Genomic DNA, 14,737 nt, shown 5'->3' on the forward strand with positions numbered 1-14,737 from the left:
ATTTCTAATGTCCATCACATGTGTGATATGGTCAGTACTTAAGTGCTTGTTCAATGAATTATTGTGTTGTCTGTCTTAAATATATATGTCAACTCAAATTGTGTTTGATGTGAAACTAAGATGACTGAATTAATGCTTTGGTAGATGTAATTTCTGGAATAAGCTCAATTATTTCCTTGAAATCAGATACATCTTTATGACCACTGAGACTGTGAAAGCAACGGAAGGCTGAAATGAACTTTAAAATTAGGCACAAATAGATTGTCCAGAAATAAAGATTCTATTTGTATGACTTGCAAATTACACTAATGAATTTAATTTCAGTTTAGCCAGATTTTTCTGTGCATTGGATTCTCATTGGAAGAGTTTAGCTCATACCTCTCAATGCAGAGATTCTTCGACTAGGAGTATCTTGAGGGGTCTTTGTACCATGGCACCTGACACGCAGAGGCACTTAAATCTCTGGTAGTGCTTCATGTACTTTGAAGATCACGGCAACTCATTTTCCACAGTCCAAATAATCGTAGCTTATTTTATCTTCAGAAATTGCCATTTAACAGTTTACAGTTTTAGGTAAGTCCTCAGGTTCTTCTTAAGCTCTTCTGGTAGCCAGCCTCCAAGGTGCCCCCCCCATCCATTCTTGCCCTCCAGGTTTCCATACCCTGTATATTCATCCACACCCTTATTGAATAGGGCTGACCTGTGTAACCAATAGGCTATTGTGGAAATAAAGGAAGGTGACCTTGAAGGTTAAAAGCCACTGCGGCTTCTGGCCAGTTAAACCTCTAAAGTTTCTTGTCATGGTCTCTCTTGCTTTCTTCAACAGAATGACTTCTGATTATTCACTTCAGTTTTAAAACGACATTTTAGATCATACCCTTCACTAGCTTGCCATCCTTGCAACCTAGAATCACCTGTACATTGAATAAATATGCTTTATACTTCTATCATTCTAAGCCATGGATAAAAATGCTAGAAGACATTGGGTCTGGTACTGACTGTAACAGTCCTGAAAGATTATTGCGTATGTTTAGAGACTGACAATGAACCTATGATGATTTTAAGGTTACAATATTCTAAAATTTGAATACCCACTTCATACAGAAATGTGGGTGACATTAATTTGATCTCCCTTTCCTCCATCTATTAGATCAGATCCATCACCATCACTGGAGAACACTAGATGCAGATATCTCTTGATATCTAGAAACCAACTTTTAAAGCATGTATTTCAGTGTCAAGTTTTACACCGGTTTTTAAAACACAAATTCTACAAATTATGAAAAATTCCCTAATACTTTTTCTTCAAGGGGAGTGGGTGCCCTTAATTGAATTAGACAACCAAGATATGTCAATAAATCTTTATTTTCCATACAAGGTGCCACTGTAGGTAACCATCACACTGCTGTTTTCAGATATACAGAACTGAACGAAAGCATTTTAGCATGCCGCCTTACTGTACATAGAAAACTGGTGAACATCTTCAGACACTAAGACTAGGAAATAAAATGGGTTAATACCATTTGTTGATATGCTTATGAATCAATCACTCAGCAGTGTTATTATAGGTTGTCTTTACCTGAAAGCAGAATTACAATCACTCTGGCAGCCTCTGGGCGATTCTAAAATGCAGGTCTAGTGAAGGGTACAACAAGCAAGCAAGAGACAGGTACTGTGTCCCAACCTGAAGGGAGACTGACTTGGAGCCTGGCTTGGCACATTTTAAGAGTTGATACAGCCATCTTAACCGCTTAAGATTTGAGTTTCCCTTACCACGTATGTTGGCAATCAGCATAATTGAGAATTTCTGAAATACAAGCTGAGGGTTAAAAAGCAGAACTGTGGTTCATATAACAGAATTGCTACTTAACTTTTGCCCAGTTCTCACCAGTTGTCCTGCAAAACCCCCCACCCATATCTGATGGGTTTTAATGAAAGCCTCTAACAACTGTAACAGACCTTTCTTAACCCAGCTCTAGATACTAAGTATCGGAAACAAGTGCCTGTGAAGTGGATGTGTCCACGGAAAAGGGCAGTGTTTCTACTGGAGGTAAGTGTCGAGCTTCTTCTTGATGTTGTCAAAGGAATCTGCTCCCATGTAATCAGCCTGGCCCTGTTCCCACCGCTCCTTCCGTTCTTCTGAGGATACAAAAGGCTCTGCCGTAGCCGGGATCTCCCCAAGGGACAGCTGTGATACGGCTCCTGACACATTTTCCTAGAAAGGGGAGAATAATCAGAGACTCCTTTAGAGCTGAAAGACCATTTTAAAGAATGCAGTAAACTGAAGAACGTGAGAAGAACCAGGATGAATTATCATGCAAGGTAGCAAAAACTGAAAAGTATTACATGAAACAAAACAAGACACAGAAATACAAGGATCATGATATTTTTCCTAACAAAATGAAGACTTCTTGACTCAGTGAAAACATAGGGAGAACAAATTAATTGGGTAGGGTTAATGTTTAAGTTCTGCATACCTTTCTACAGAAGCCACAAGAGAAAGCCAGTGTATAGACCAAGTCTGAAAGCTGCAACAGTTCATTAGAAAGTGTAAGATGGATGGACAAGGGAACACAAGTCTCACGATAAGTTCTTGATCTGTGTGGGCTCAGAAAGGTTGAGAACTTAAACGAAATGATACCTCAGAAGCTACACTTCAGAAAGAACCTAAGCAGAGAGCCGCACCACATACACAGCTGTCACATTATAAAAGCGAGAGCTAAACGGTCTGAGCCATACACCAAATTTATCTTCCTGTTCAAGCTTATTACCAAGTAGTATCTATTCCTGCAGCTTCTGTTAATTTGCTTAGTTTTGAGTAAGTCTTCATTTCCCATCTTCGCCTTCCCTTGATTCATAACCCTCAGCCCTTGGGTTGTGGAAGGAACAAGGTAAATGTGCAGGAAATGGAGCAAACCTACTCTGCATTGAATTCGATTCTCATTGCATACAGGTAGGCAATTAACTTCAGCAGTATCATAAAAACATCAAAGTTATCCTTCAGAAAGCTCTCAGGTGTGATAGTACTGGAAAGCTTAGAGAAAAAGGAAGGCAAATGAATACACACAGGTATTGTTTTTAACAGAGGAAATGGTAGAACAGAATGTTTGATTAGCTGTTTGTGTTGCTCTAAGTATATATGTATTTAAATATCCTGGAATTCCAAGGTATGTGGGTAGGTTCCACGGGATTATATCATCATAGCTGAGGCAACGTGAAGTCCTTCCCTGGGACTAGTCCTGCCTCTGCTTCCACAGGCCACCGGAATGATACCCGGACCCTCCTGCAGAGCCCTCTGCTCACAGTGCTTTCATAAGGACAGCCGCCCCTCACACTGGGATGTGAGTCCCAGTTCTGCTGCTGACTAGTCTGTTACATAACTAAAGGAAGGTATGTAACTTCTTTAAGCCTCAGATAATTTTAATGTATAAAAAGGGGATATTCACAAAAATAATACTTACTTGACAGAGTGCTTATAATAAGGGTTAAATAAGAATAGATATCTTAAGCACTTACTATATGTACCTGGCAATGTTTCAAGTACTGTATAAGTATTACTTCCTGGTCCATATAAAGCAATTAGTGTAAGAATGTAAGTGTTAGTTATTTTTCCCTTTCTCCTTTTTATATTTTGGCACAAGTGCTCATAAGTGAAATGGCTAAAATCTATACCACAGCAAAGAGAAGGATCTCTTATAACCTTATAGTCTCTTATAATTATAGTAAGGTAATTAACTGATCTGTTAAGACGATTATAATTTACCCATTCAGTTTTATTCTTTTTTTTTTTTTTTTTTTTTGTGGTACGCGGGCCTCTCACCATTGCGGCCCCTCCCGTTGCGGAGCACAGGCTCCGGATGCGCAGGCTCAGCAGCCATGGCTCACGGGCCCAGCCGCTCTGCGGCATGTGGGATCCTCCCGGACCGGGGCACGAACCCGTGTACCCTGCATCAGCAGGTGGACTCTCAACCACTGTGCCACCAGGGAAGCCCAGTTTTATTCTTTGTATCTTAATATGTAACATAAAAGTTTAATTTCTCATTCTCTTCCAATCGTTCCAAAAGAACAAACCTCAGAGGAAGACCTTTAAAGTCAGAATTGTTACTGTAAATGTTAATGTCATCTTCCTCTTACAGAAAGATTTATTTTTCAAGATCCAATATAACCAGAGGAGTAAAACATGGCAAATCAAAATAATCCTAGAAAAGTATTTGCTGTATGTTCATGTTATTGTCATTTTCACTTGGAATATATTCTTCTACACGGATGGCAAAAATAAAATAGGTATATTTAAATACTTGCAGTTTCTAAAACATGAAATGGGGCATTCTTTGTTTTTGTAAACCACTATTTTTTGGGGAATAATCTTACAATCTTAGGACAATGGGCTAAGAATTTTATAGTTATATGGAGATATATATATATATATATATATATATATATATATATTATATAGATCTATCTATCTATCTATCCATCCATCTAAACCTCTAAAAACCTTTCCTTTGCTCCCAGGTCTAATGAAATTTGCCACAAAATCTACTTCTGCTCTAATCTTTGCTGGTAATATTTCTCCACTCTAAGATGGACATCGTTTTCTTTCCACAAAGTCTTACTTTATCTCTTTGTTCAAAATACCACTAAATATTCCATCTCTACTAGTATACCAAGTTTTAAAAAATACAGCATCAAATTACCTGAAGGAAAAAAACAGAACCTACCACGTGTACGTGTGAGCGGGTGTCTTTGACAAGGCCAAACTGCTGAAGCAGAGGTAAAACGCTGGTAGTGAAGATGTCCCACCACAGGTTGAGAAACTCTGGATGAGTCACAGTGGGATCATGGGACTCACTTCTGACACTTTTTGTTTGAGGATCGTAAGTATAATTCCACGGTTTGATTCGTCCTAGGAAATGCACAACTTTGGCATTTGCACCAAATCTGCCAAGTGAGCACAAGTTGAAACAGTTAGTGGATTCTGAGCACTGACAGTTCACCTTCCATCCTGAAGCAGTGGTTGGAAAAAAAGTTGAGCTCACTGAGACCATTTTAGACTTCTAAAATTATTCAATTATATGTTAAGTATACACAAAATCCCAAAGTAGCAGGGGATCAGTGCAACAACCCAACACTGATCCACCGTGGATAGATAGCAGAGGTACAGCCACTTGTTAAACCATTTGATATTACCTAGTAAAATTGAAAATGCTCACACTCTACAACCCAGAAGGAAGCTCAGCTCCTAGGCACATACCCTACGGAAACTCTTACACGTGTGCAGCAGGAAACATCATCAAAATGTTCACAGCAGTAGCACTGTTTGAAACAGTCATAAACTGGAAACGACTGAAGTGACTACGCTTTAGATTACTGTTCAGCAAGCGTTCATGCCTTTTCCCAGTCTCTACAGGGGGAGTACACTTTCCTGCCTGACTGATATTTGCATGTTTGCATGACTTGCTTTCACCAATGAAATGTGGGCAGAGTGGCAGTGTGCCTTAAAATAGCATTGCTGGTTTCTGTTCAGCCTCCCTGAGAAGCTACAACTTCTACCAGCGGAAGAATGTACCCTGGGTAGCCTGCTGGTTCCAGAAGAATGAGACAGTCACAAGAGATGTGGATCAAACCTGTGGCCTGGCTCCAAACTCAGCTGAGATGATCAGAGCTGCCCCAGACTATTCAGTAACATATGAGCAAGAAATACATGCTGACTGTTCAATGTCACTGAAATTTGATGGTTATCCATTCTGTTTTTGTTTTAAGGACAACTGGTATATTCATATCATAGAATACAATATAGCAGTGAAAATGAATGAACCGTAGCTACCCAGATCACATAGAAAAAGGATGACTTTTCAAAATACGTTGAAAAAAATTATACAAATTCAAATAGAAATACATACATATGAATCTACTTACATAAGGACAAAACAAAAAAAAGTACTGTTTAAAGAGTAGAAAACTGTAATCAATGTAAATCTCATGATATTGGTTATCTTGGGAGGAAAGGGGAAGCTGTGATGGGCAAGACGAAAAGGGGCTTCAAAGATACTGGCTATGTTCCATTCCTTAACTTGGGTGGTGAAGGTGTTTTAAAACACTAAACATTTTTGTATGTCCTTTTGTATATACACTATATTTCACTAAATACACAACACTTTATATTATCTCATAATATAAAAAGAGTAAGACTTAAGAATGGTCCTAAACAATAAATGCTGGAGAGGGTATGGAGAAAAGGGAACACTCTTGCACTGCTGGTGGGAATGTGAATTGGTACAGCCACTATGGAGAACAGTATGGAGGTTCCTTAAAAAACTAAAAATAGAACTACCATATGACCCAGCAATCCCACTACTAGGCATATACCCTGAGAAATCCATAATTCAAAAAGAGACATGTACCAAAATGTTCATTGCAGCTCTATTCACAATAGCCCGGAGATGGAAACAACCTAAGTGTCCATCATCGGATGAATGGATAAAGAAGATGTGGCACATATATACAATGTAATATTACTCAGCCATAAAAAGAAACGAAACTGAGCTATTTGTAATGAGGTGGATAGACCTAGAGTCTGTCATACAGAGTGAAGTAAGTCAGAAAGAGAAAGACAAATACCGTACGCCAACACATATATATGGAATTTAAGAAAAAAAAATGTCATGAAGAACCTAGGGGTAAGACAGGAATAAAGACACAGACCTACTAGAGAATGGACTTGAGGACATGGGGAGGGGGAAGGGTAAGCTGGGACGAAGTGAGAGAGAGGCATGGACATATATACACTACCAAACGTAAGGTAGATAGATAGTGGGAAGCAGCCGCATAGCACAGGGAGATCAGCTCGGTGCTTTGTGACCGCCTGGAGGGGTGGGATAGGGAGGGTGGGAGGGAGGGAGACGCAAGAGGGAAGGGATGTGGGAACAGATGTATATGTATGACTGATTCACTTTGTTATAAAGCAGAAACTAATAAAAAAAAAAAAGAATGGTCCTGTTCTGGCTAGGAGAAAATCTATACATGTAAAATGAAATAATGATAAAGGTGAATACAAGTGCCAAAAGGAAGATGGGAACAGTGAGTGCCTTAAGAATTCAGAAGCAAGGAGGTCACTGAAAGCTAAGGTCAGTGGGGCAGGCGGTGCTGAGATAGCGGAAGTGACTTAAAATTTGTCCAACAGATAGGAGCTGGGTAGCTGGTGCTAATACAGGGAATTGTAGGCAGGGGGATGCAGGTATCAGGTGAGCATGTGTGTACCAGACCGAGTGTCCTCCAATTAGAGCCAAAGAGGAAGCTTTGATAGGGAAAGGTAAAATGGGACCGATCTTGGGTGTTGGGCTCAAGTGTCAGATCTTAAGTGGAGTTATCCTATAGGCAACCGAAATATTTGAGCATGACGTACAGTTCAAAACAATGCAAACTCTATTTATGTAACTCTTCTTATCTTCTTAAGTTTTTTTTGTTTTGTTTTTAATGTCACAGACCTGTTATATACCTATCATTATCTGACAGTTTACTATGTTTGGGGCCCCAATTCTTTCAGGACACATTTGGGAATAATCGTCCTGCCAGGTAAATTTTACTAATGTGTTAAATGGAGGCTCCTAGAGGCTAAGTGAGTTGTCCAGAGCCATACGGCTATTTAGTGGCAGAGATGGGATTCGGCACAGTTTTGCCCCTCTCTTAAACCTAAGCTCTTACCATCCTACCATGCTGCTACTCCAAAACCATGCAAGAAAAAGTGCGCTTACTGTAAATTTCCTCCTAAGGATAACTAACTATCCTCCAGTGCATTTCTTTTGAAGATGAAGTGGATACTTGACACCCCCAAGCTTACTCTCTATTTTATACACGTGGTCCATTTTACATGCACACACATACTTGTGCACATATACACAAAGAACTCTCAATGTTATCCTTAAAAGGATAAATCATAATGCTCAAATCTGTACATAGAGAGGGCTGTCAATTAAATAAGCAACTGTTACGTGTAAGGCACTATACTGTGGTCAGTGTGCAACCCTAAGAGGCTTTATCCAAACATGGAGATGAGTCATCTACATAAAAATAAGAAACAGTAGCACAAGCAAGGCAACAAGTCGGGGCCAGCAGGCCAGTGCTGACATTAAGGGCTATGGACATTCCAAAGCAATTACTGCAGGTGGAGGTTTTCAGAAGAGGCTTCAGATGAGGCTGAGAAAGATGAGCAGGATTGAGAGAAGTGCCTTCAACAAATGGTCTAATGGTGATGGGGGAACCCATCCCAGAGACCTGATACTTGCGTGCTGGTGGGGCGGGGGGATGGGCGGGGACAACAGGCACTGCCTCATCCTAGTGGTACACATAAGCCTAAAACCAGAATAGAGCACATGTGAAAGAGGAGGTGCCCCTTCCACCTCCTCAGACATCCACTCCTCCTGCCCTGACTTCCCTGCCTGGAGCAACAACACTTGGTTGCGTCTCCTTTATTAACTGGCCAGTAAGTCTCAAGCCATGACCTGCCGAGCCTAATTTGAACGTCACACGCAGTCATTTACATGAGAGCCATGAGAGGTAGCAACACTAATTAAGATGAAAGATGAATATAGTGGGTTCCCTGGTGGCGCAGTGGTTGAGGGTCCGCCTGCCAATGCAAGGGACACGGGTTCGTGCCCCGGTCCGGGAGGATCCCACATGCCACGGAGTGGCTGGGTCCGTGAGCCATAGCCGCTGAGCCTGTGCGTCCGGAGCCTGTGCTCCGCAACGGGAGAGGCCACAACAGTGAGAGGCCCGTGTAAAAGATGAATATAGCATGAACTTTATTCCTTTCCAGCCCACTCTCCCGACAGTTCACATCTGCTTAAGCAGCAGTCATCGGAACAGCTAACCTATATTAAGTACTCACATGTGCCAGGCACTGGTTAACATCTGCATGGTTCACCTCAGTTAATCTCCAGAAACAACTAAGTGAGGAAACCAAGGCAGGAAGAAGTTAACTTGTCTAGGATCACATGGCTGGTGAGTGACAAGGCTGGGATTCCACCCAAGCAGTCTGGCTCCAGAGCCAAGGTTCTCATCCACAACTAGGCTGTACTTGTAAGACACTCCCAGAATCATAAGGACATCACCTGAGAGTATCATTTGTTACTTCACAGATTAACTCCCTGCCTACAGACGGTCAATATCAAAGTTGGAAATGAGCCCTGGAAACACCCCCAGTATAGTCAAGGACAGAGCAGCAGAAAGTAATGAATAGGAAAGAAAGCTCCAAAGTAAGCAACTTAGCACTGTCTGAAGACTGTTCTCAGAGGGATACAGTTTGCACAAAGTTTGGGGGAAAGGGGGGGAAACAAGACTAAGAAACAGACGGCGGTGCTTCGTAGGACCCAGAACTGGACTGCGCTGGGCAGTGTCTAAGGGCCTTCCCAGGGTGAATGCAGAGCAAGGGCACAACGGTCCAATCCACAGTAGAATGCCGCTGCAAAGCGGCCAACACGCCTGCACCGCAAGACGGCCCAGCCTCTGCGGGAGGCGGGAGCGCACACCCCGGCCTCTGGCTCTGTGTGTGCCCCGAGCTGGCTCAGGGGCCTCGGCCACCTCCCTGGGTACTGGCCTCGTGCCGGGCGGATTCCTCCCCACGTGGCCCGTGGCCTTCTCCTTGCATGGCAACAGCAACACCACTGCGGACGGTCCACACCCTGCATTTCACTGTGGCTCAGGCCTGGGCTCTACCTTCATGAATCCATGATGCCTAAGTGCTTCTTAAATGCTAAATCACTGTCACCTTCTGTGGCCAGGGGAAGGACCCCCTTTCTCAAAATTACCTTCTTTACCTATTCCACCCTAACAACGTGAAAAATTCTATCCACTGGATAGTCCTTTCATCGACCGAGCAGTCTTGGTTTTAAGAAAGTTTTTTTTTTTTTTTTCACATCTTTATTGGCGTATAATTGCTTTACAATGGTGTGTTAGTTTCTGCTTTATAACAAAGTGAATCAGCTATACATATACATGTATCCTCATATCTCCTCCCTCTTGCGTCTCCCTCCCTCCCACCCTCCCTATCCCACCCCTCTAGGTGGTCACAAAGCACCGAGCTGATCTCCCTGTGCTATGCGGATGCTTCCCACTATCTATCTACCTTACCTTTGGTAGTGTATATATGTCCATGCCTCTCTCTCACTTCGTCCCAGCTTACCCTTCCCCCTCCCCATGTCCTCAAGTCCATTCTCTAGTAGGTCTGTGTCTTTATTCCTGTCTTACCCCTAGGTTCTTCATGACCTTTTTTTTTTTTTCCCTTAGATTCCATATATGTGTGTTAGCATAAGTCTGTTAGAGGTAGAAACTGAGATCTCAAAGGGTTCTAAATGTGGGTAGAACTGCCCTTTCTGCTCAAAGGCGAGGAATTCCTTGGGTGCCAGTAAGATGGGGGGAGGGTGGGGAGGGTTAAGAGGTGAGCAGAGGCAGGCTGCACGGTGTGAGGTACCTTCCCAACAGCTCCCCAAATCCCAGCAACAAAACAGATCGCAAAATGCACAGGATGAGAGGTTTCTTGAGAAAATGACTGGGGCCAGGGTACTGAGGGGCCGACCAGGAAGAGCCTGAGGATTCAGGCGGCTGACGGCAGAGGGGTGCACGAGGGAGGAAGTCGGGAAGGTGCTGGGGCTTACAGGCTTCATGCGGGGGCTTCAGATGTCACGGGTTCAGGCCACGGTCAGCCCTATTTCTGCACAGTAAGGAACAGGAACCTGCGTTTTAGGTACTGAGGCGTTACTTGAACCTAAGTGCCATCTACCTGACAGACCTACGGGAATGAAAAGGGGTGGGAGAAAGACAAGTTTCGGAGCAAGGACGCTTTATGAGAAGAGCAGGCCTGGTGAGTCACTGCGTGTGAAGGTTTTGGTCAGCCCAAGGGCCCTTTGAGAGGGGGGAAGAAAGGCAGCTGCTGAGTGGGAACCACGGAGCTCAGACAGAAAGGCAGGAGGAAGTGAAGACAGAAGAGAGATGCAGCACTGCTGGTGCGACCCCTCCCCGGGAAACACGGCAGCCACACCAAACACCCTGTGCCCATTTCAGTGACTCACGCTCTCTGACCCGCGGCCACTCACTCTCGTACCTTCTCGGCAGCTGGGCAAAAGGCACTCACCCAGTAGGGTGCTCCTGGTAACTCCATACAAGGGGCAGCCCTACTAGGCCTAACACTGGCCGCCACATGTGAAGGGTTATGAGTTATACAGTTTATCTAACTACACTCTCACAATACAAACAGAATGGTGTTTGTTTACACAACCAAGTAGCCTGAACGTCCTGCTCCATTAGCTTTCAGAATAAAACACTTTGTTTGCCAAAAAGATGAGCAAAAGGTCTTAGTTTTTGCATCTAGAGTTTCCATCAACCTAGATATGGATTTCATGTAATTATTTTTGTCGAAATCATGTTCCCTGAGGGACGTTTTTTAAAATCATTTTCTACCATTTCAATCAATTTATTCTTTAGTCATTTATGAAAAATACAAAATAACCATGTCAAAATGAAATAAGTAAGAGCACAGGCCATAAGTAAAAGGGAAAATTACTTCTTGCTTAAAAGAATAATTTAGCCTAAATGCAAACCAGGGGTGGGGCTGTTTCTTAGAGAAGGCTAACCCAGGATATGACTCTGCTGGTATCTCTCTCTCTCACCAAAGGTACGACAGTCAGAACTTATGTCACCTTTTTAGTCAAAAGCAAAGCGGCCGACATACAAGAAGCGGAAATGCTGATGTCAGAAGATTAAGTTCGACTGACCTCAACTCTCAGCAAGGATAACCAGAAGATTCACTGACTCACTGCCTGATTCACCCACCAAATTTTACCAGCCAGGAAAAAAAAAAAGTCAGGTACATGTCACAATTGTCTCTAAATTACTAAGAGCCATTCATTCTGACCCACTAACGGGGATTTGTCTCAGCTTGCATACATCTCTTAAAATAAGTGTTCTAATTTTAACTTGATAGAATCTCAAAAGTGACGTCCAGATCACAAGACATAGTTTGAACCCAAGCCAGCAATAATAGTGCTTATGTTAGCCGTTAAAATAATCCCTGTGACCTGGTGTTACCAAAAGATCAGATAGAATTTTCATGACTAGTTTAGCAGTTGAGAAACGCAGCCGGTAACGTGTGGATGAGACTACAGAACTGGTCAGAGCAGAAAAGGAACTAATCCACGACAGTGCACACAGGAGCGATTTTAGTTCTCGGGAAGCTCTGTGTGTGCAATGTTCAATCAGGTACCAAGGAAGAGAGATGCAGCACTGCTGCTGCGACCCCTCCCTGGGAAACACGGCAGCCACGCCAAACATCCTCTGCCCATTTCAGTGACTCACGTTCTCTGACCCGCGGCCACTCACTCTCGTACCTTCGCAGGCTCCCTCTTATACACGAACCCTCACAGCCAATCAGCCACCTCTCCTCTCTCACCAAAAAATTCCTCCTCTTACCCACTCAGAGTCTAAAATCAAGAGTCATAAACCCAAGTGCCCAAGGTGGGGGGGAGTGCTGGTCATGCAGAGAGTGGACCTGGTGAGGGGGGTCCACGGGGCAAGTGCTTTTCCTATCAGCAGAAGACAGCTGCTACTTAGCAGCAAACAACGGTGGCCTCCAGGGACCCACCCGGTTTTTCCTTGCCTTTCAAGCTAAATAACCCTCCCAACTGTGTCCTGGAAATCACAAAGACAACAGTACTCAAACCCAGACTTTAATAACCTCAACTTGGACCTAGTCAACTATGCCAACCTACCAGGTTGGCCTCTGGTCACAAAGCAGCAGGGAAAGCCTCATGATGCCAGGCCACTAGGGAGACTTTCCTAGGGGTAGTGTGTCATTCTCAGTCTCTCCGGGCTGACTGCTCGCTCATTCATTCATTCAACTAAAACAATACAGCCACCTACCTGCATCTGGGCCCACACAACCATCCTAGCTCTTATCTGAAGCCAGCCTCTCCACTTGTGCACTAGGACGCATCCCCTCACCTAGTCGAGGACGTCACTCAGCAAGCCTCCCTCCAGATTTCTGCATTACTGGTGCTCTCTCCCTCCCTCCCTGATCATTCCCATCAATACAACAAAGGTGCTGTAACTTCTCCCACCTTTAAAAAACCACCCCCATCCCACCCCCTCTCTGGATCCTACACCCCCATCCAGCTACCAACCCACTTCCCTTCTCCCTTTCAAAGAAAAGGCTTCAGAAGAGTTCCAGTTCTCCATTCTCTGGGACCTGCTGCAATCAGGCTTTGTCCTCCACCACCACTCCACCAGGAATGCCCCTGCCCAAGTCACCGGTGACCTCCACATTCTAGGTCCAGGGCCACCTCTCAGCTGTCCTCTTACCTGACCTATCACAGCATCTGACACAGAGGGATCGCTTCCCCTTCCGGAAACGTTTTCTTGCTTGGCTTGTGCAACACCTCACTTTGCTGGGTCTCCTCCTGCCCTGCTGTTCTCGGGCTCTCGTTCCTGGTTGCTCCACATTTTCCTGTCCCAGGGCTCAGCCTCCAGGACTCTTTTCTATCATAACCACTCTCTTGGTTTTATCATCTTGTCTCCTGGCTATAAATATCACTTATATGCTGACACCTCCAGAGCTATGTCTCACCCAGTCTCTCTCCTGAACTCCCAACTCCTGTAGCTACTTACCTCTTCCACATTTTCACCAGGATGTTTAATACGCACCTCAAACTTAATACACCTGATATGTCTCTGGTCAGTCCCTGCCCCTGCGAACCTGCTTTGCTCACAATCTTCCCCATCTCAGGAAACGGCGGCTCCTTCATGCCACCTGCTTAGGTCCCATACTCGTAACAATCATCTTTGACATCCTTCTCCCACATCCCACCAAAGGTCTGATTTTTCAAAAGAGCTTGTGAAATTGCCTCATTTTTAAGCAGTAACAACTGAGAAAAGAAAGAAAGAAAACTATGCAAGGAAAACAAAATAAATCTGTGGGACAAATAGAGTCTGCGGCCCACCAGCTTGAGACCTCTGAGGAGGGTGCGTCTTCCACCCTCTTCCCCTCCCACGAGCTCCCTCTCCTGCGGAGACGGCATTTCTCAAGCCGACTCCTGCCCATGAGATGTCACTCCCCGTGCCCTCTGTGCCTATCGTCAGACCAGCCTCTGAAGGCTGGGATGGCTCTGACGTGGAAGCTTCCTCCTCCGTGATGAGGACCCAGGTCGGGCAGCAGAATAGGCAGCATCAGTAAGGTGTGAGGACAGATCATGTGATACACGCTCAGAGGTGACGTCAGAATGAACCAATGGCCATGCTGAGAAAGGGGGCGCCTGGGGCCTGACAAGCATCACTAACGCCCAGAAAGGAGAAAGAAGACATCCGTGAAACCACAGACTTGATTCTTCAACACTCAAACCACGATGGGGCGCAATCAACCTGCATTTGCCAGGCTGATTAGACTACAACGTCCTCATTCATTTTTGTGGTCCTCGGTGAGCAGAATGGGAGGCACCCTCTACATGCTTCAGGTTGAATGAACAGTGACTGGACCAACAAACGGCTGAAAAAATAAAAGCTACACAAACTACAGCTCCTCGGGGCTTTAGGTGAAGACGCAGGAGTGTGAAAAGAAATGAACACAGAAAATGTATGGCTTCAGTGACGACAGTCCCAAAGAGAGATTAAGCCAAGGGTGTCTCAGGGATCAAGGAAAAACAATCAAATCAGAAGCACACAAGAACAACAGAAATTAGGACACTAAAGGTTC

General features: G+C 44.1%; 1 protein-coding gene across 3 annotated transcripts in view; it reads right to left on the reverse strand.

Annotated features, from left to right (window-relative positions):
• Window positions 1-1,347: 1,347 nt before the first annotated feature.
• The window catches only part of GYG1 (glycogenin 1), a gene marked incomplete at its 5' end in the record, with an annotated part of 39,787 nt that continues 26,397 nt past the window's right edge, over window positions 1,348-14,737 (reverse strand). For all 3 annotated transcript variants that reach the window (XM_081236102.1, XM_081236103.1, XM_081236104.1), the window contains 2 exons: window positions 1,348-2,215; window positions 4,722-4,941. In XM_081236102.1, coding sequence (XP_081092228.1) covers window positions 2,042-2,215; window positions 4,722-4,941 — 394 coding nt within the window. In that variant the 3' untranslated portion in view covers window positions 1,348-2,041. The remainder of the gene's footprint in view (window positions 2,216-4,721; window positions 4,942-14,737) is intronic.

Source organism: Mesoplodon bidens, assembly GCF_964165515.1.
Source record: "Mesoplodon bidens genome assembly, chromosome: 5".
NCBI classification, from domain to species: Eukaryota; Metazoa; Chordata; class Mammalia; order Artiodactyla; family Ziphiidae; genus Mesoplodon; species Mesoplodon bidens.